Consider the following 20,763-nt stretch of genomic DNA (forward strand, 5'->3'; position numbering starts at 1 on the left):
ATGATTTCACTCAATCTGCGTAACGTGAGGTAGGTGGCATTCATGTTTTACAGATGAGGAAATGGAGGCTTTCCCAGAGGTCGCCTTAGATCACACAGATTGTTGCTAACTTCAGAGCCTGTTCTCTCTCTCTTTTTTTTAATGTATGTAATTTTTTATATTGTACATAATATTTTTATGTATCTTTTTTTCTGGGGAGAGGCTCCATAGATGTCATAAGCTCCTTTAAGGGGTTCCTAGTGAAAAGAAACTCTAAGAACCACTGAAACTCCTCAGTGAGTTCAGTGCATTTATTGTGAAGAACAAAGTCACTGTGAGATAGTTTGGCGAATCAATTGAATGAATAAATGTGGAAAACCTAGATAGATAAGTGAAATTCTGATTCAACTAACATATCAAGTTCCCATTATATACCAGCCATACAGATTATATAGTACTGTCTCTCAATGTAGAATAATATAGGAACACCTTGTAAGAATTGTTGTGTATAGCCAATGTGATAAATTGTTTTTATTATAAAGTTATCCTTATGAGCTATGTGCAAATAGAAAACTTGATGTAACCTCATGCTGATAGCTCTTTTTAAGTATTAAACTGAAAAAATAGAAATTAAAATGTTTAAAATGAATAACATTAATTTTAATGTAACAAAGAATATTATTTTGCTGAGCCTAAATCATCATCATTAATAGAGCACAGATTTATTTTAATTCGGGATACCTGTATTGCTAAGTGATGATTCAATTTTCCCACTAGTTTTCTCTATTATAATTTTTTTTTTAAGTGAGGAAGATTGGCCCTGAGCTAACATCTCTTGCCAATCTTCCTCTTTTTGCTTGAGTAAAATTGTTCCTGAACTAACATCTGTGCCAGTCTTCCTCTGTTTTGTGTGTGGGATGCTGCCACAGCATGGCTTGACGAGTGGTGCATAGGTCCTTATCCAGGATCAAACCCACGAACCCTGGGCCACCAAAGCAAAGCAGGCAAACTTAACCACTACACCACTGGGCCAGCCCCTATTATAATTTTTTTAAAACCTTTGTTCCAGAATCAAGCAGTCACAATGTTTGACCTTTCCCTGGCATGTATGCATCATTTGTTTCTATTCTTTACTGTGGCCCAGGGGAATTTAAGTTTTATAGTTTGGCTCCAACTCAGTTATAACCACAAACAAAAACATGGGCATTCAAATCAGGTGAAAGTATTATATAGTGGTCTTCCCTGTGAACCAAAGTATGGTTATATTAATTTTTAAATTATTTTTGAAATGAAATTTCAGAAATAAAGGTTTTTGATGAGAAATCACAAGATAATCAAGAATATGTTAGTGAGTCACCAGGGATTTGAGAAGCAAAGGTTAAGAGCTTGGGGGTTTAGAATAGCTCAGACCTGGAGTTTCATCCAACTACAAACGTTCAAGCTGAGTACCCTTAGGCAAGATGCTTAACCTCCCCAAGCCTCAGTTTTGTTACCTGAAAATTGTATGTAGAAATATTACTATGCCTTTCAGGGTTGTTAAAATTTTTATGAGGTGACCTGTGTAAATGCTTAGCATAATGTATGGAATGAACCAAACACACAAAAAATAGTAGTTGCTGTGATGATGAAGAGAGAAGCATAGTGATTAAGGGAGCATCTGAGAGGGAAAATGCAAGAAAATGGTAGACTATAAATGGCCATTTAAAAAAACAACACAAACATAAATGTGCTAGCTAGCTGTTCCATATTTTCTGTTAAGAAAGATAAATCAGGGGCCAGCCTGGTGGCATAGTGGTTAAGTTCATGCATCTGCTTCGGTGGCCTGGAGTTCATGGGTTTGGATACTGGACACGGACCTACACACCACTCATCAAGCCATGCTGTGGCAACATCCCACATACAAAAAAATAGAGGAAGATTGGCACAGATGTTAGCTCAGGGACAATCTTCCTCAAGCAAAAAGAGGAAGATTGGCAAGAGATGTTAGCTCAGGGCCAATCTTCCTCACCAAAAAAAAAGAAAAGAAAAGAAAAAGAATAGTATTATTTTTAAAAAATACAGTTATGTCTCTTAACAATGGGGATACATTCTGAGAAACGTGTCGTTCGGTGAGTTTTTCGTTATGCAAACTTCATAGAGTGCATTTACAGAAACCTAGATAGTATAGCCTGCTACACTCCTAGGCTCTATGGTACTAATCTTATGGGACCACCTTCGTATATGTGGTCCCTCATTAACCAAAATGTTGTTACGCAGCACATGACTGTAGTGTATTATAGGTGGACACATGGTTTAACTCCAAAGTGTCTGATTATCTGTAAAATAAAATCTTATAATTTAATTTATACATTATCCTTACAGTATATAAAACTTCATTTTGCTCTCTTACTCCTTTTTTATTTAAGAAATGCATCTTGGCAGATAATGGTTCCAAAATACATTCAATGATACTGAAAAAGTTTTAATACCAAGAAATGACATTGGAAATTTTTCATACCTGGAATAATGCCTTTAAAACCCCTGGCTCAATTTAAAAATAGAAGCTGTAATATTAGTGGAAATAAAATGTTGTAAATAATGGAGGGTATGGCATGTGAGTCTGCTAGCCCCACTAAGCCAGGGTTTTTGAAAATTAGCTCACACTGACAATTGAGTCATTTACTTTATAATCCCATTTTCCTCTGACCATTTGGTAAACCATCGTGCTCTCAGACTAACAAATAAGGAATTACCAGTAACAAAAATAATGATCGCTCCTGTTGATAAGCCAGTGCCAGAGGGTCACTTGGGTCATGCACTGCACAAGTCAAGAGCTCACTGTAGATCACATGTGAGTGCTGTCTCCTGGAGTTGTGCAGTGCACAGCCATGTACAGCGGCTTCACATTGGACACTTAGTATGTGCCAGGTACCAGGTTAAGTGCCTCACATACATCTCATTTATTCCTAAGAGCAGTATGTGAGAAAACATCTGAAGCCGAGGCTCAGAGAGATCTGAGAGCAGCACCGCCAGTACGTGGTGAGCCAGGAGTAAAACAGGGCTGCCTGACTCCAGAGGTCCATGCTTTTAACTGTTGTGCTACTAACTACCTTGACCTGCTGTAGCTTATTTACCCAGAAGGTGAGCATCATTGAGCCATTTTATTACCTGAAGTTTAAAAAAGCATTGGAGCCTTTGAAATTAAAATGACTACTGACGTTTTTACTATTTGAACTTGAAAATGAAGCATAAAATGGAATTGTCTAGTGTATTCACATGACCACAGACATCAGAGTCAGGCTGCCTGGGCTTGATTGAATCCAGACTTCGCAGCTTCATGGCTGTGAGTCACTCACTCTCTCCTGGCACTGGCTTCTACATCAGTAAACAGGGATGTATTGATACCTTCCTCTTACCGTGGTGGTGAAGATTATACAGTAAAGCACTTAGGGCAATACCTGACATATAGGTACCATTTGTGAGCAATTACTAGTAGCTTTTATTTCCCTTTAACTTTGGCTGATTGTCTTAAACTTTTTGCTTCCTTAGGCAGTATGCAACATTGCTCCACGTGGCGTGTATGTTTGTGGTAATACCACGACCACCTCTGGTCTGACTGTAACTCTTTCAAAAGATAGCTCCTCTGGAGATTTTGCTTTGGAAGCTGGTGCCCTGGTACTTGGTGACCAAGGTAAGAGACCAAAGGGAATAGTGATAATTCTGGGGCTTATGTTTTCTTTTTTAAGACTTTTCCTTTCTAAATGATTTTTTTACATTCTGTTCAAAAGGCATTTGGACAGCACTGTCCCAAAACAGTGAGTTGAGAATAAGTGCCAGAAAAAAATCACTAGAAATACAGTACTATCCTTTTTATTTGTACTGCAGAATTGAAACTGGTACTTAATGTCATTCATTTTCTGAATCTTGCAGCAGATGCAATTATATGTAAAAATTAAATAATCAGGTCAAATAGTTATATAGCTCCCTACACTTCCCGTTTCATACCACCCATCACATTTGTGATCATTTGTTTTAAAGCCTTATAGTAAGTTCCGTGTGGGGTGGGATTTGGTTATCTTGTTGACTGCCATATTCCTATTACCTAGTGCATAGGTGCACAGTGAATACTTGTTACATACATTACTGTTACTTAGTTCAGAAGACTTCTAGATGCCTTGGAACTGAAAAGAAGGTAAATGCTATCCTTTGCTCTCAGAGGACATGCAATCAGAGTGTAGAGCTGTTACTTTAGAATTAGAAGTTTTGCTATATTTTAACTTATCTCATTGGGGTTTTTTTAGGATTTGACTGATTGTTTATAAGAAATCCAATTGGAGGGCTCAGTAAGAAGAGATCTCTAATTGGGCTTTGCTACCTAAGTTTCTCTTTGTGATGGTGTAACTCTATTGAAAAAACATGTTCTTACACATGTGTCAGGCAGTGTCCAGATTCCAGGCCAATTAAGGTCATTCATTCCTTCCAGTTTGGCAGGGACCTCCGCATTTCTAAATCCAGTACCTGTCAGCCAGGTCTGACACAGCTGATCACTCCTCCCTCCACGAAATACTTTATCTCCTTGGTTTCCAGTATACTGCAGTCTTCTGGTTTTCTCCTTACTTCATTCAATATTCTTTCTCAGTCTTTGCTTGTTTTTCATCTCTCCACTTCTTCATTTCTTCATTGCTTGGCACCTCAGGGTGCTTAGTCTTCCCACCTTTTCTCTTCTCAGTCTGTACTCACCTTCATGGTGGTTTTTTTTTTGTTTTTTTTTTTTCAAAAAGCCCTCTTATTCTTCTTTTTTTTTTAAATTATATATAGCCTTTCCAGCTTTTTAAAAAAATTTTTTAACTAGGAAAGATTCATCCTGAGCTAACATCTGTCGCCAATCTTCCTCTTTTTTTTTCCTCCTCAAAGCCCTAGTACATAGTTGTATATTCTAGTTGAAAGTCCTTCTACTTCTTCTGTATGAACCGCTGCCACAGCATGGCTGCTGACAGATGAGTGGTGTGGTTCCGCGTACCTGCAAATGGAACCCAGGCTGCTGAAGTGGAGCGCACCAAACTTTAACTGCTAGGCCATCAGGGCTGGCTCACCTGCATAGTGATTTTATCTAGTCTCATGGCTTTACCTACCTATATGCTGAAAATCTCCAAATTTATATTTCTTCTCCCTTTAGCTCCAGACACATACTTCTTATTGCCTATGCAGTGTCTCCACAACTTTCTCAATCTTAACATGTCTTTTCTGTGCTATATCCTGCATGCCTACAACATAGTGCTGATATATATAAAAGGTATTTAGTACATATTTGCTGAATGAATAAATTCAACAGACATTTATCTGGTTATCATATAGCTCATTAGAAATGACAGTACTTTTTTTTTTTTTTTTTTTTTTTTTTTATTAATGTTATGATGGATTACAGGCTTGTGAAATTTCAGTTGTACATTTTTGTTAGTCATGTTGTGGGTACACCACTACCCCCTCCGTGCCCTCCCCCCACCCCCCCTTTTCCCTGGTAACCACCGATCAGATCTCCTTCTCAATATACTAATTTCCACCTATGAGTGGAGTCATATAGAGTTCGTCTTTCTCTGACTGACTTATTTCGCTTAACATAATGCCCTCGAGGTCCATCCACATTGTTGTGAATGGGCCAATTTCGTCTTTTTTTATGGCTGAGTAGTATTCCATTGTGTATATATACCACATCTTCTTTATCCAATCATCAGTTTCTGGGCATGTAGGCTGGTTCCACGTCTTGGCTATTGTAAATAATGCTGCGATGAACATAGGGGTGCAACGGACTCTTGAGATATCTGATATCAGGTTCTTAGGATAGATACCCAGTAATGGGATGGCTGGGTCATAGGGTATTTCTATTTTTAACTTTTTGAGAAATCTCCATACTGTTTTCCATAGTGGCTGTACCAGTTTGCATTCCCACCAACAGTGTATGAGGGTTCCTCTTTCTCCACAACCTCTCCAACATTTGTCGTTCTTGGTTTTGGATGTTTTTGCCAATCTAACGGGGGTAAGGTGATATCTTAGTGTAGTTTTGATTTGCATTTCCCTGATGATTAGCGATGATGAACATCTTTTCATGTGTCTATTGGCCATATTCATATCTTCTTTTGAGAAATGTCTGTTCATGTCCTCTGCCCATTTTTTGATCGGGTTGTTTGTTTTTTTGTTGTTAAGCAGTGTGAGTTCTTTGTATATTATGGAGATTAACCCTTTGTCGGATAAGTGGCTTGTAAATATTTTTTCCCAATTAGTGAGCTGTTTTTTTGTTTCAATTCTGTTTTCCCTTGCCTTGAAGAAGCTCTTTAGTCTGATGAAGTCCCATTTGTTTATTCTTTCTATTGTTTCCCTCAACTGAGGAGTTACAGTGTCCGAAAAGATTCTTTTGAAACTGATGTCAAAGAGTGTACTACCTATATTCTCTTCCAAAAGACTTATTGTCTCAGGCCTAATCTTTAGGTCTTTGATCCATTTTGAGTTTATTTTGGTGTGTGGTGAAAAAGAATGGTCGATTTTCAATCTTTTGCATGTGGCTGTCCAGTTTTCCCAGCACCATTTGTTGAAGAGACTTTCTTTTCTCCATTGTAGGCCCTCTGCTCCTTTGTCGAAGATTAGCTGTCCATAGATGTGTGGTTTTATCTCTGGGCTTTCAATTCTGTTCCATTGATCTGTGCACCTGTTTTTGTACCAGTACCATGCTGTTTTGATCACTGTAGCTTTGTAGTATGTTTTGAAATCAGGGATTGTGATTCCGCCGGCTTTGTTTTTCTTGCTCAAGATTGCTTTAGCAATTCGTGGTCTTTTGTTCCCCCATATGAATTTTAGGATTGTTTGTTGAATTTCTGTGAAGAATGTTCTTGGGATTCTGATTGGGATAGCATTGAATCTGTATATTGCTTTGGGTAGTATGGACATTTTAACTATGTTTATTCTTCCAATCCATGTGCAAGGAATGTCTTTCCATCTCTTTATGTCATCGTCAATTTCTTTCAAGAAAGTCTTGTAGTTTTCATTGTATAGATCCTTCACTTCCTTGGTTAAGTTTATCCCAAGGTATTTTATTCTTTTCGTTGCGATTGTGAATGGGATAGAGTTCTTGAGTTCTTTTTCTGTTAGTTTATTGTTAGTGTATAGAAATGCTACTGATTTATGCACGTTAATTTTATACCCTGCTACTTTGCTGTAGTTGTTGATTATTTCTAATAGTTTTTCTGTGGATTCTTTGGGGTTTTCTATGTATAAGATCATGTCGTCTGCAAACAACGCGAGTTTTACTTCTTCGTTACCTATTTGGATTCCTTTTATTTTTTTTTCCTGCCGAATTGCTCTGGCCAGCACCTCCAGTACTATGTTGAATAGGAGTGGTGAAAGTGGGCACCCTTGTCTTGTTCCTGTCCTCAGAGGGATGGCTTTCAGCTTTTGTCCATTGAGTATGATGTTGGCTGTGGGTCTATCATATATGGCCTTTATTATGTTGAGGTACTTTCCTTCTATACCCATTTTACTGAGGGTTTTTATCATAAATGGGTGTTGGATCTTGTCGAATGCTTTCTCTGCGTCTATTGAGATGATCATGTGGTTTTTGTTTTTCATTTTGTTGATGTAGTGTATCACGTTGATTGACTTGCGGATGTTGAACCATCCCTGTGTCCCTGGTATAAATCCCACTTGATCATGGTGTATAATCTTTTTGATGTATTGCTGTAATCGGTTTGCCAAAATTTTGTTGAGGATTTTTGCATCTATGTTCATCAGTGATATCGGCCTGTAGTTCTCCTTCTTTGTGTTGTCCTTGTCAGGTTTGGGGATCAGAGTGATGTTGGCTTCATAGAATGTGTTAGGGAGTTCTCCATCTTTCTCAATTTTCTGGAACAGTTTGAGGAGAATAGGTATTAAGTCTTCTTTGAATGTTTGGTAGAATTCTCCAGAGAAGCCGTCTGGTCCTGGACTCTTGTTTTTGGGAAGGTTTTTGATTACCGTTTCTATTTCCTTTCTTGTGATTGGTCTATTCAGATTCTCCATTTCTTCCTGATTCAGTTTGGGGAGATTGTAGGAGTCTAGGAATTTGTCCATTTCTTCCAAGTTGTTCAATTTGTAAGTGGTTTCCCAACAGTTGTGCAGTTGATACCTGGTATTGCTGAGAACTGTACTTGAGTCTTCTAACTTTCGAGCCCATGCTTGTCTTCCCAAATCATGCTGCCCTACTTTTCCCAAAAAGCCCAGCTCAAATAGCACCTTTTATGTGAAATTTTCCTAGCTTTTAACATCCCCCTACCCCCAGAAAACTCATCTTGTATAATTAGGCATATTATGCTTGTTGAAATATACTATCTTGAATGTGTATATATCTTATCTCACCTATTTGAATTTAAGTCTTTAAGCTTTTTGAGGGTCACTGACATACCTTCTTCATTTCTGTAACCCCCACAACCATAGTGCCTTGCCTACAGAAAATGCTGAATGAGTAAATACGTAAAAGTTAGTTAAACAAGACAAGTGTTTTATTTTCTGCAAAACAAGCAGAAATTCTCTACTGTGTGACATTTTGTAGTTTTAACTGCTGGAAACAAATGGAAGTAATTTTTTTTTTAAGATTTTATTTTTCCTTCTTCTCTCCAAAGCCTCTCGGTACATAGTTGTATATATTTTTAGTTGTGGGTCCTTCTAGTTGTGGGATGCTGCCTCAGTATGGCTTGATGAGTGGTGCTAGGTCTGCGCCCAGGATCTGAACCTGATAAACCCTGGGCTGCTGAAGCGGAGCACACGAACTTAACCACTCAGTCACAGGACTGGCCCCAGGAAAGAATTTTTAATTTTTTAATTTTTTATTGAATTCATGCTGGTGTACATCAATATGAGATTTCAGTTGTACATTATTTCTTGACTGTCACCACATAAGTGCTCCCCTTCACCCCTAGTGCCCCCCAATCCCCTTTCCCCTAGTAACCACTGAACTGTTTTCTTTGTCCCAGTACTTGTTTATATTCCACATATGAGTGAAATCATCCGGTGTTTATCTTTCTCAGACTGGCTTATTTCACTTAGCATAATTCCCTCTGGGTCCTTCCATGTTATTGCAAATGGAATGAATTTATCTTTTTTCTGGCTGAGTAGTATTCCATTGTATATATATACACCATATCTTCTTTATCCAATCATCAGTCGATGGGCACTTGGATTGCTTCCATGTCTTGGCTATTGTGAATAGTGCTGCAGTGAACAGAGGGGTGCACATGTTACTTTGGATTGTTGATTTCAAGTTGTTTGGGTAGGTACCCAGTAGTGGGATAGCTGGATCATATGGTAGGTCTATTTTTAGTTTTTTGAGGAATCCCCATACTGTTTTCCATAGTGGCTGCACCAGTCTGCATTCCCACCAGCAGTGTATGAGAGTTCCCTTCTCTCCACACCCTCTCCAACATTTGTTATTTTTAGTCTTAGTGATTATAGCCATTTTAACAGGTATAAGGTGGTATCTTAGTGTCATTTTGATTTCCCTTTCCCTGATGATTAGCGATGTTGAACATCTTTTCATGTGTTTATTGGCCATCCGAATATCTTCTTTGAAAAAATGTTTGTTCATCTCCTCTGCCCACTTTTTGATTGGGTTGTTTGCTTTTTTATTGTTCATTTGTGTGAGTTCCTTATATATTGTGGAGATTAACCCCTTATCAGATATATGATTTGCAAATATTTTCTCCCAATTGGTGGATTGTCCCTTTGTTTTGATCCTAGTGCCGGAAATAATTTTTTATTGTAGGGTAACTTCCATCTTGTAGGGTTTGAAACTTGACCAAAGGAACATTGTCTGTGTGTGTGATTTTACTGTGATTGTAGGTATCTGTGGAATAGACGAGTTTGATAAGATGGGGAATCAACATCAAGCCTTGTTAGAGGCCATGGAGCAGCAAAGTATTAGCCTTGCTAAGGCTGGCGTGGTCTGTAGTCTCCCTGCAAGGACTTCCATCGTTGCTGCTGCGAATCCTGTTGGAGGACACTACAACAAAGCCAAGACAGTCTCCGAGAATTTAAAGTAAGGCTCTGCAGGTATTCATCCCTTTAGTAGACCGAGTCCCTATAAATCTGTAAGAAAACTGAGGACATAAGGAATAGTTCACGGAAGTTACAAGTTTCCAATAAATGTCTGAAAATATGTTTGAATACTACAAATTAAAACAACAAAGTACCATTGATATCTACTAGATTGGCAAACATTTTAAATATTAATAATCATTATTGGCAAAAGAGTGGGGAAGTGGGTTCTCAATTTAGCATTTTGAAGGACAGTTTGGCGTGTTTATCACTGTTTTAAATGTGCATTCTTTTCCAGCCAATTCTACTTTTAGGAAGCGTACTCACAGAAATAGGCAGACAAGTGCACAAAGATGTGTTTACAGGGTGGGTATTACAGCATTGTTTATCACTGCCAAAGACTGGAAACAACTTAAAATGCTCATCGATAGGGAAGTAGTTAAACTATAGAGTAAGACCCTACAGCGGAAAGTGACAGTTAGGAGAATGAAAGCGGCTTTGTGTGTACTGACAGGGGAACATGTCTGTGCTTTTCTGTTAAGTGAAAAGAGCACATTACATACTTATATATGTGGTATGATCCCCCATTCCCCCCAAAAAATGTTTATATTTGTATACTTTATCTTATAATTTCTATATAATTTCTATATACTGTATAATTTCTATATACTAATTTCTAACAGTTCTGTACAGGTTGGACAAAATGTATGGGAAGGAGAAAATAGATTCAAGTGACGCAAAAGTGAGAAAAACACAAAAGTATGCCTTGTATGAAGAATTGGAACCTAAAATTCCAGTGGAGGAAAAACCCTAATTTCCTAATGTCTACCTTTAATATAGAAATGGTACATAGTAAAGTACACAATTGTACTTTGAAGTTGTGGGTATTTCTGTACCAGCACTACCGAAAAAATCAGTCTATTAGTTTTTCTTAGTGAAATGACGAAGTGCTGTATTAGAAAGATCCTGCTGAACAGGGATCCAGGGGACTTGGATTTTGGTTTTTGGTGGTACCACTGGAACGTCGGTCAACTTCTTTAATCAGTCGGAATTTCAGCTTTTTTGTCTCAAATAGAGGAGTTATCTGTTTGGTAGACTCAGAGAAGATGACTAAGTAGAATACAGCATTTTTATTTTAATGACTAATAGACATATGGATCCCCCTTTAAGAAAAACTTGTCTTTTTGCTTCTAGATGGGCATAGATGCTTTGAGGGACTCAATGTTTTGGTGAGACCAAAGATATAAAAGATAAAGAACTACCTGACTAGATAACCTCTTATGTATCATGTAGCATTCTAGCTTAAAAATTTAATGATCCTAAATCTTAGATAGTGATATAGAACGTCAAGAAGAATTCAGTGGTTTTGATGGTGTGAGAAAGGGCATGTCCTCGACATACCAAAAGTCAGTACGTATAAGGCTGTGCACATGTTGAAAGGCATGTGGCTTAGTGTCTCTCTGGAGTTAGTGGGTGTATTGAATCCAAAAGCTATTGCTTGTTTCCTTAGCCTAGAGCTTGATTTTCTTTTTAAGTTCGACATGGAACTTGAATAGTAAACAATGAATAAACAGTTTTCTAGGTTTTTGTTTGTTTTGATTCCAATCACTGTTTTTTCTTTCTTTCACACCTCTTAGAATGGGGAGTGCCCTACTATCCAGATTTGATTTGGTCTTTATCCTGTTAGACACCCCAAATGAGGATCATGACCATTTGCTCTCTGAACACGTGATTGCAATTAGAGCTGGAAAGCAGAGAACTGTTAGCAGTGCCACAGTAGCTCGTATGAACAGTCAAGATCCAAATACTTCTGTCCTTGAAGTGGTTTCTGATAAACCATTATCAGAAAGACTAAAGGTATAAATGTTTCTTCTCCTTAATCGTTCAGTTTGCTTCTGTTTGAGCGTCAGTGTTGCTAGTTGTAGAACAGTAGTAATAAACTTTCATACCAAAACCTTTCATGTTATAAAACTAGAGTTTATGTAAACTTCAGTTGAAATCATCAAAGTCAACTAGACCGAGAGCTAGAGCTACAGTGTTTGGCTTATTTGGAGAGTGTTTTAGAATGTATTTATCTAAGTAAGTTATTTTAGCAGAAAGATTTCATTTTCAACTAACTTATCCTTGTAATCTTGGGCCTTTTTATCATGCTCTAGGTGGTTCCTGGAGAAACAATAGATCCGATTCCCCACCAGCTGTTGAGAAAGTACGTTGGTTACGCTCGGCAGTATGTCTATCCGAGGCTCTCCACAGACGCGGCTCAAATTCTTCAGAATTTTTACCTTGAGCTCCGGAAACAGAGCCAGTGGTTTAACAGCTCACCAATCACTACTAGGCAGCTGGAATCTTTGATTCGTCTAACAGAGGTTTATTTATTTTAAGTTTATACTTTTTTGGCTTAAAAAGAGGGACAGGGGATAATATGGTTTCTCTCAGTTTTTTGTACAATTGATTTGGTTTTTCTTCTATGCAACATTTTTTTTTACCTTGAGTGACACTTTGGAGACTCCAAAAGGATGAAGAGTTGTTAGGTTAACTATGGATTGGGGGATTCAAAGTTGAGTATGTGGGAACATGGACTGTGTCAAATAGCTTGAGTATTTGATTTGATCTGCGACAGGTCCATAGGGACAGTGTTTTTCTGACAGCAGTAACATCTGTTCACAGCTATGGAATGCTCAGATAACTCCGGCAGTTAAAATTAGCTCGGTCAGATTTTGGGCCTTTTACTTCTGAAATCTGATTAACACCCTTTGTTGTTTTAACAAACTAACTAAATTAGTTAGGCATGATTTCCTGAAAGTAAATCAAGGAAAAACCAAGTGTATTTCATAATCAAATCTTCCAAAATGAACACTCAGAAAGATGTTAGTAGATAAAAATAGGTTGTAACCCATATTTAAAATGAGTGATTATTGTCATAATCAAGTTTTCAGATTTGTTTTTTAATTATGATTTTTCATATTACAGCCCTCCAAAAAAGTCATTTTTTGTGTAAGATGAATAAATGAAATAAGCTTAGACGTACTATACCTGCTCAAACAATGTCGAATATGTTTATTTTTTGTTATCTGAAAATGGTTGTTTTCTTTCAAAGGCACGAGCAAGGTTGGAATTGAGAGAGGAAGCAACCAAAGAAGATGCTGAGGACATAGTTGAAATTATGAAACATAGGTAAGATGAAAATTTGAAATGCTGTTTTAAATGAAATACTGGTCATCTTTCCATCTCAAATTATATATTTAATTAGGCCAAGTAAAATTATTTTTATTTAATCATTTGATCACTTCTTTTTCTCTGAACAAATTGTACTTTCTTGGTTTAAAATATTCCTGTGTACATAATCTTTACATTAAAAAGTTTTTTCTTTGAATGGATAATATATTCACATGGTTGTAAAATCAATTAAAAAATACATACTTTTAGAAGGCTTGCTCTGTTCTAGTTACTATCCACCCTTCCTTTCCACCAAGACACCTATTACTTTCTTGTAAATATCATATGACTTACACTGTTCTGTACCTTTTTCTTTTTTTTTTTTTTTTTTTAAAGATTTTATTTTTTCCTTTTTCTCCCCAATGCCCCCCGGTACATAGTTGTGTATTCTTCGTTGTGGGTTCTTCTAGTTGTGGTATGTGGGACGCTGCCTCAGCGTGGTCTGACGAGCAGTGCCATGTCCACGCCCAGGATTCGAACCAACGAAACACTGGGCCGCCTGCAGCGGAGCGCGCGAACTTAACCACTCGGCCACGGGGCCAGCCCCTGTACCTTTTTCTTAATTGAGATATAATTGACATATAACGTTATTAGTTTCAGGTGTACAACATAATGATTCAATATATGTATACACTGAAATGATCACTACAAGAAGTCTGGTTAACATCCATTACCACCCGTAGTTAGAATTTTTTTTTCTTGTGATGAGAAGTTTTAAGATCTGCTTTCTTAGCAACTTTCAAGTACACAGTATGGTGTTATTACTTATAGTTACCATGCTATACATTACATCCTCAGCACTTATTTTATAATTGGAAGTTTATGCTTTTGGGCACGTTCACCCATTTCACCCACCCCCCCAGCCCACCTCTGGCAACTGCCAGTCTGTTCTTTTGTACCTTTTTTGTTAATTTGACAATCTATCCAGAAATCTTTCTTTACTAGGACATAGAGACTTCCTCCTTTTTTACAGCTACATAAAATTCTTTTGTTTAGCTACACCATGGTTTGACCAGTCCCCCATTGCTGAGTACATGAATATTTTCCATTCTTTTGCTATTACAAACAATGCTGCAGTGAGGAATCTGTAAGATACTTCATATGTGGGTAAGTGTTTCCCTGTATGAGAAATTCTCAGAAATGGTACTTTTGAGTCCAAGGGTAGATAAATAGGATTTTGACAAATATTGCTAATCTCTGTCCTCTGTGTTTTATGTCATTTGGTAGACCATGATTCCTAGAAACGAGAAAAGAAAAAAATTTATATTTTAACTGATCATATATGACTTAGAGTTTTTTTTAATCAGTAAGAGCAAAAGCTGATTATTTTAGGTAGGTTTTCTTCTTTGACTTTAAAAAATTTTTTTAATGGATTCACCATTCATAAGCTTCCAAGTTCCAAAATTCAAAAAGTATACAGTGGAAAAAGTTTCCCGCTACCCTGTTTACGAGCTACCTGATTCTCCCTCCTCTTGCCTCAGTGGCAACAAATATCAGTTTTTTGTGTGTCTTTCAGATGTGAAATACACATCACACCTCTATCTGCGTATTCTTTTTCTCTTCTTGTAGACAAATGGTAGCATACCATATACATTCTATAGTTTGCTTTTTTCACTTAAAATGCATCTTGGAGATCATACCACATCAGTGCCTAAAGAGTTTCCTTTTATTTTTCACAAATGCACAGTATTCCATTGTGTGGATGTATCATAATTTAGAAATTAGCTCTTTTTAATCTGTTCTCACAGTGCTTAAAATATAAATCTGTTAGGAATCTGTTTTTCCAAGGCCAAAAGTTGCTAATTTAGAGATGAAATTATTTTGTTCCGTAATTTCTATTTCTTCAAAAGGAGGTGGATTTTATTTCCTAAGAGCTGCTGTTCGGGGGCTCGCTGGGAGTCGGAACCAGGCGACTTTGCCCAGTTGTTCCTCTTTGGCTCTGAGTAAAAGTGGCACAGCAGGGCTGCAGGAGCACGGGCTCTAGCACTGACCTGGGCGGCCGCGGCCGGTTACCCTCCCATCTCAGTCTCCTTCTCTGTGAGACGTACGACAAAGGATTGTGCTCTGAGGTGTTTGTGCAGGGAGGCTGTATCAAGTGACAGATGTGGTTCTGGCACATGAGTGGGCACTCAGTAAACACTATTTATGATCACTAGTGCTAGCTTTGAGGATATTAAGATGAGACTGAGCAGAACCTCTTTTCTCTGACTCATACCACAAACTGGCAGATCTCACATCACAGCTTAGAAGTTTCCAAAGTTACCCTTTTCTAAGAATTCCTTGGTTCTGGTCTTCAGTGCTCTCCATCTAAATTACCCAGTGGCTCTGAGCTACAGATCCTTTTCTCCCTTTCCTTATAGGGAGAGCCTTTACCTAGTTGTTTCTTCATCCCTAGGCTGGTACTGGCCTGTCCCTGGAGTCCACTCTCTTTCCTCAGCTGTGTGGGTAGAAGGGCACCCATGCTACCTGCTGAAGGTCTGAGCCTTAACCTGCAACTTGTTTCTTGCCCTTGTAGGCAGCCTGTGGAAGAAAGCAAACCTTTCTCTTTAAATCAGTGTGTCAGTTTGTCGGCAACAGTGAGGTTATGCTCTATGGCCTTTGAAAGCTTTAAAGAGTCTAGAATTGACAGCTCTTAATTTTTTATTGCTGGCTCCAAAACAGCTACCTCATAATGAGTACAATCATTAACAATTACGACTACCAACACTTTCAACCAATTCCTAACATATTACCCTCTTTGTCTGAATATCCTGTTGGTTTAGCATCACACAGTGTTTGAACTGTCAATTTCCTTTTTTATGTAATTCAGTACTAGGGTTAGGGATCTTGTAGGTGAAAATTTTACCAAGCTGGCTTCATTCCCTCTCCAGGGACTTCATTGTGTTGGAGACCCTCCAGTTGCCATTTATAAGCTACCAGATAGTCTAGGAATTACTCGAATTTCTCATACAACATGCTACCAGGGGCTCAGTGTACTAGCATCTGAAATGAAGGAATGGTCACAAATACCAGTTGGCTGCCTGGCTTCTGGGAGACCAGACCATGTCAGAAACCTAGAGTCTGCCCTAACAGATATCCTGTTTTCACTCGGAAAGGAAGTCACTGAACCCAACCAAAGTTCCAGAAAACTTAGATTCTAACTTTCGTTCAATTAAAAACAGGGATCAACAATAGGGACTTCTTGTTTAATGACAAGAAGTTGCTTCTTTGCTTATAGTCGAGAGTGTGTCTATCTTTCTCTTTCTCTGCATCCTATGCTTAAACTCTCCACCTTTCAGGGTGTGGCTAAGATTGCCACTCCAGGTTTCCTTTTCCTTGTAATGCTCTCTCACCCTTTGGGTCTTCTGGTGCCTGGTTCTGCTGAAGAACATCATGTGCTTCTACTTCATAGACTGTTGGCTGTCAAGCAAATCAAGCGTCAGACTACCCCGTCAGCTCCTTTCTTACCTGTAACATTCTCTTTTTGAGGCTTTACCCTTATTCAGTTTCCCTAGGCCTCAGACCCCAGACTTTGTTTCAAGCAGCCGTCTGGTCTTTCTCCACAATAAATCCACTGGTCTGTGGACACCATGGATTACTTCCCAGATCTCAGCATTATAGTTAAGCAGGGTGAGTTATGCTCTGCTTACCTTTTCAATGAAAATGCTACAGTGCTCATTTGCCATTAGTTCTTTGTGTCTGAATACTGGTGTCAGACAGTGTTTGCTTGTGCTTTCCCATCCAAGAAGAGCTCTTGGGCATTTCTTTGTGGAACTTTGTATTGATTTCTAGTACTTCTCAAAGTTGCCTTGCTGCTAAATCTGAATTTGTTTGAGGTTGTCAGTTTATTTCTGGGCTCCTGAAAAGAGAGGTCTGATTATTAAGTGTAAACAGCATCCATATCGGATTACCAGTTTGTCTCTCTGAATTGCCTGAGTGTAAAGTTTTTATAAAAATTTTCTGGAAAGAGAGAATAGTTTGATTCCAAGTGATTAGAATTACCTGGCATTATTTCCATGGTAGACATCAAGACCCAGTTAAACACACTGAGGCTAGTTTGTGAATATCTCTTTGGTTATACTTAACATGCTTCCTATCCTTAGACTACACTCCTGCAGCAGGGACCTCATCTGTTGCGTTACCAGTATATTCCCAGGGCCTAGAGTCACGCCTAACACACAGTCGACCCTCGGTAAATGTACTTCTTTGACGGTAAAGTTGACCTTAGTAATCATCTTTCATTCATTAAATCTTCCATTTCAGAGTTTCTGTCTCTTCACCTTTTGAATGTTTGCCCTTAATGTGGTTTTGAACCTGTAAAATTACGTTTTAACTCGGAAACAGAAGCCTAAATAAGAAAAATCTAAACTGTGACACAATTCATCATAGTTATCAGAGCACAAAGCTGTAAAAACTAAATGTTTGTGGGCAACAGTTCACATAAGCTTTCTCTTAAAATTGAAAATATACTGGGAAGCAGAATAGAGTAGAACCACCTTCAAAGGTGAGAGATCATTGTAAGTTTTTTCTGTTTCAAGAAAGTAGCTCAAATATTTTACATATCTTTCTTCAGTTCTGGAGCAGTATAGCTCGGATTCATATCCCAGATGTGCCACTCGTTAGCCTTGTGACTTTTGGCTAGTCTCTTAACCTTACTAGACTTCGTTTCTTCATCTGTAAAATGAGAATAAGAATAGTCCTTAAGTCACAGGATTGCTGGGAGGACTAAATGGAATAACATATGGTAAATAAATATAATTAAGGTAAATATTAGTTATTATAATTAATGTAGTACCTCAAAGCACTTTTTGACAACTGTCTTATGAGAAGTACGCATATGGTAAATTATATGGTAGAGTAGTTAATCATAAAAGCCTTAGCTAAGATTATGCTATATTTTGGGGGTAAACACACACTCATCTATCGTATGGTTCTATCAGTTATTAGAGACTTATTTGGATGACTCAAGTTCCTATTTTTATAGTTCAGTCTTTCACACCAGCTCTTATCTATTCAGGGAGCAAAACGAAGCTGTGTTTTTAGTAACCCTTTAAACTCATTCCTATGAGCTTCTTAAGGGCAGGAATTGTACCTATTTTGTTCACCACTGTAAGCCAACTGCCTAGCAGGTGACCAATTTATTCTTTTTTTTTTTTTTTTTTTAAAGATTTTATTTTTTCCTTTTTCTCCCCAAAGCCCCCTGGTACATAGTTGTGTATTTTTCGGTGTGGGTTCTTCTAGTTGTGGCATGTGGGACACTGCCTCAGCGTGGTCTGATGAGCAGTGCCATGTCCGCGCCCAGGATTCGAACTAACGAAACACTGGGCCGCCTGCTGCGGAGTGCGCGAACTTAATCACTCGGCCACGGGGCCAGCCCCTGACCAATTTATTCTTGATTAATTCCTGGTTAAATGATATCTTTGCCTCCGAGCCTGGCTGTGAGATTCTATAACCCATTAACAGGCAGAAAATTCAGGCAGAGAGTCTGCTGTAAGGCTGGGTTAGAGGATGGCTGATTGTTTCTCTAACTTTCAGACTTCTGGCTAAAATTCACTGTCAAGTGTGTGTTTCTTTCCTTGATATTGTGAAAATAGGAGGAAGCAGCAGAGAACTGGAGGTAGTAGGTGGATCCTTTAATATTTAGCCATCATTACTACAACTCAGCAGAATCCTTCTAGTTCATCCCCAGAGTATTTTTAAACATCTTTTATTTGCCAGATGCTGCACTAGCAGCTGGGAACACATCTTTACCCAGTAAAGCCTAAATTTAGTATGTTTAGAATTTCTTTTTCTCATGAATCGAAAAGAATGTTCTAGGTATTTATATTGTAGTCTATCAACTTTTTTCTTTCTTTCTTTCATGAGGAAGATTGGCCCTGAGCTAACATCTATACCAGTGTTCCTCTATTTTGTATGTGGGACACTGCCACAGCATGGCTTGATGAGTGGTGTATAGGTCCGCGCCCAGGATCCGAACCTGTGAACGCTGGGCTGCTGAAGCGAAGCTTGTGAATTTAACCACTATGCCACTGGGCTGGCCCCTCAACTTTGTATTTTTATGCATTTCTCTTTTCAAATTTAGAACTTTCTTAAAAGTGGTAACTGTGTCCAAAATATTTTTGTCCTCAAACAGTCCATACCATAGTGAATTTTGTAGTGGCCACCCAATAAATATGTGTTTAAATCTTTGCTACGTAAGCCTCATGGCTACTTCCACGTTTTTCTTTTTAGAACCTAGAGACCTGGGACAAAAATTTCTATAGCTGTGCCACATTGGGTAACTTTCTTTTTCTTCCTCTCCCATTAAGCATGCTGGGAACTTACTCTGATGAATTTGGGAACCTAGATTTTGAGCGGTCCCAGCATGGTTCTGGAATGAGCAACAGGTCAGCAGCAAAAAGATTTATTTCTGCTCTGAACAACATTGCCGAAAGAACTTACAATAATTTATTTCAATTTCATCAACTTCGGCAGATTGCCAAAGAGCTAAACATTCAGGTATGATAACCAAATACTTAAGTCTGTTTTATAACAATTTCAGGAGGTCTTTATTAATATATTTTAGAACTTTTTTGTATGTGTGAGGAAGATTGTTGCTAAGCTAACATCTGCCGGTCTTCCTCCACTTTGTATGTGGGATGCTGCCACAGCATGGCTTGATGAGCAGAGCATAGGTTCATTCCTGGGATCCAAACCCAAGAACCCCAGGCTGCTGAAGCAGAACACCTGAAACACTGTGCCACCGGCCCTGCCCCTATAGTAGAACTTTTAAATATCCAAAGATTTAGATTAAAAGAACAGAATAGGCTTTTTTTGGAATATTTAAAAATATAAGCTTGTTTTTTCTAAGCTATGAAATTAGCTGCTTAGAGCTTTAAAAAAAAACAGTTTCTATCTAAAATTCATACCTACCTCTTTTTAAAAGAGTTTTCAGCATCTTGATTGTCAGGGGGAAACATTGTAGCAAGACTCAGCTTCCATGTTTTTCCAGCAGTCCCTTGTGGGCAAGTCATCTGAACGTCTGTGAACCTCAGTTTCCTTATTTGTGAAATGGACATGATTCCACCTGCTCTACCTACTTGAAAGTTGTAGTGAAGATGGATGTAATAGCACTTTAAACAGGTGCAACAGTTTATATGGAAAATTGCCCACTTAATTTCAAAAGCTAATTGAATTTTTGTTTTGAAGGTTCTCTGCATACTGGAGTTCTTATTTTTTATTTTTTCACTGAGGAAGATTCACCTTGAGCTAACATCTGTCACCAATCTTCCTCTTTTTGCTTGAGGAAGATTCGCCCTGAACTAACATCTGTCCCAGTCTTCCTCTACTTTTTTGGATGTGGGTCATTGCCACAGCATGGCCACTGACGAGCGGTGTAGGTCCACGCCTGGGAACTCAACCCGGGCTGCCAAAGCAGAGCACGCCTAACTTAACCACTCTGCCACCAGGCCGGCCCTGTGGAGTTTTTATTTTTGATTAACTTGGCATGGTAGAATCCAAAGTTCATAGGTAGGCAGTTTTCTCTGTAAGGAGTACAAATAATTTTATTTGCCC

At 38.3% G+C, this 20,763-nt stretch overlaps 1 protein-coding gene across 12 annotated transcripts in view; it reads left to right on the forward strand.

Annotated features, from left to right (window-relative positions):
• The window catches only part of MCM8 (minichromosome maintenance 8 homologous recombination repair factor), a 63,980-nt gene that overhangs the window by 24,192 nt on the left and 19,025 nt on the right, over nucleotides 1-20,763 (forward strand). For 6 of the 12 annotated variants that reach the window (XR_011494572.1, XR_011494571.1, XR_011494570.1 and 3 more), the window contains exons 13-17: nucleotides 3,508-3,649; nucleotides 9,820-10,015; nucleotides 11,652-11,871; nucleotides 12,171-12,380; nucleotides 13,112-13,188. Coding sequence is in view for 8 of the 12 variants with exons in the window: in XM_070485585.1 (XP_070341686.1) it covers nucleotides 3,508-3,649; nucleotides 9,820-10,015; nucleotides 11,652-11,871; nucleotides 12,171-12,380; nucleotides 13,112-13,188 (845 nt within the window). In the remaining 4 variants the exon portion in view is untranslated. Of the gene's footprint in view, nucleotides 1-3,507; nucleotides 3,650-9,819; nucleotides 10,016-11,651; nucleotides 11,872-12,170; nucleotides 12,381-13,111; nucleotides 13,189-14,226; nucleotides 14,338-16,715; nucleotides 16,840-19,517; nucleotides 19,708-20,763 lie in introns of those variants that run through there. The other 6 variants (XM_070485583.1, XM_070485590.1, XM_044747946.2 and 3 more) reach the window with 3 other exon arrangements.

This window comes from Equus asinus, chromosome 15, assembly GCF_041296235.1.
Source record: "Equus asinus isolate D_3611 breed Donkey chromosome 15, EquAss-T2T_v2, whole genome shotgun sequence".
Classification (NCBI taxonomy): domain Eukaryota; kingdom Metazoa; phylum Chordata; class Mammalia; order Perissodactyla; family Equidae; genus Equus; species Equus asinus.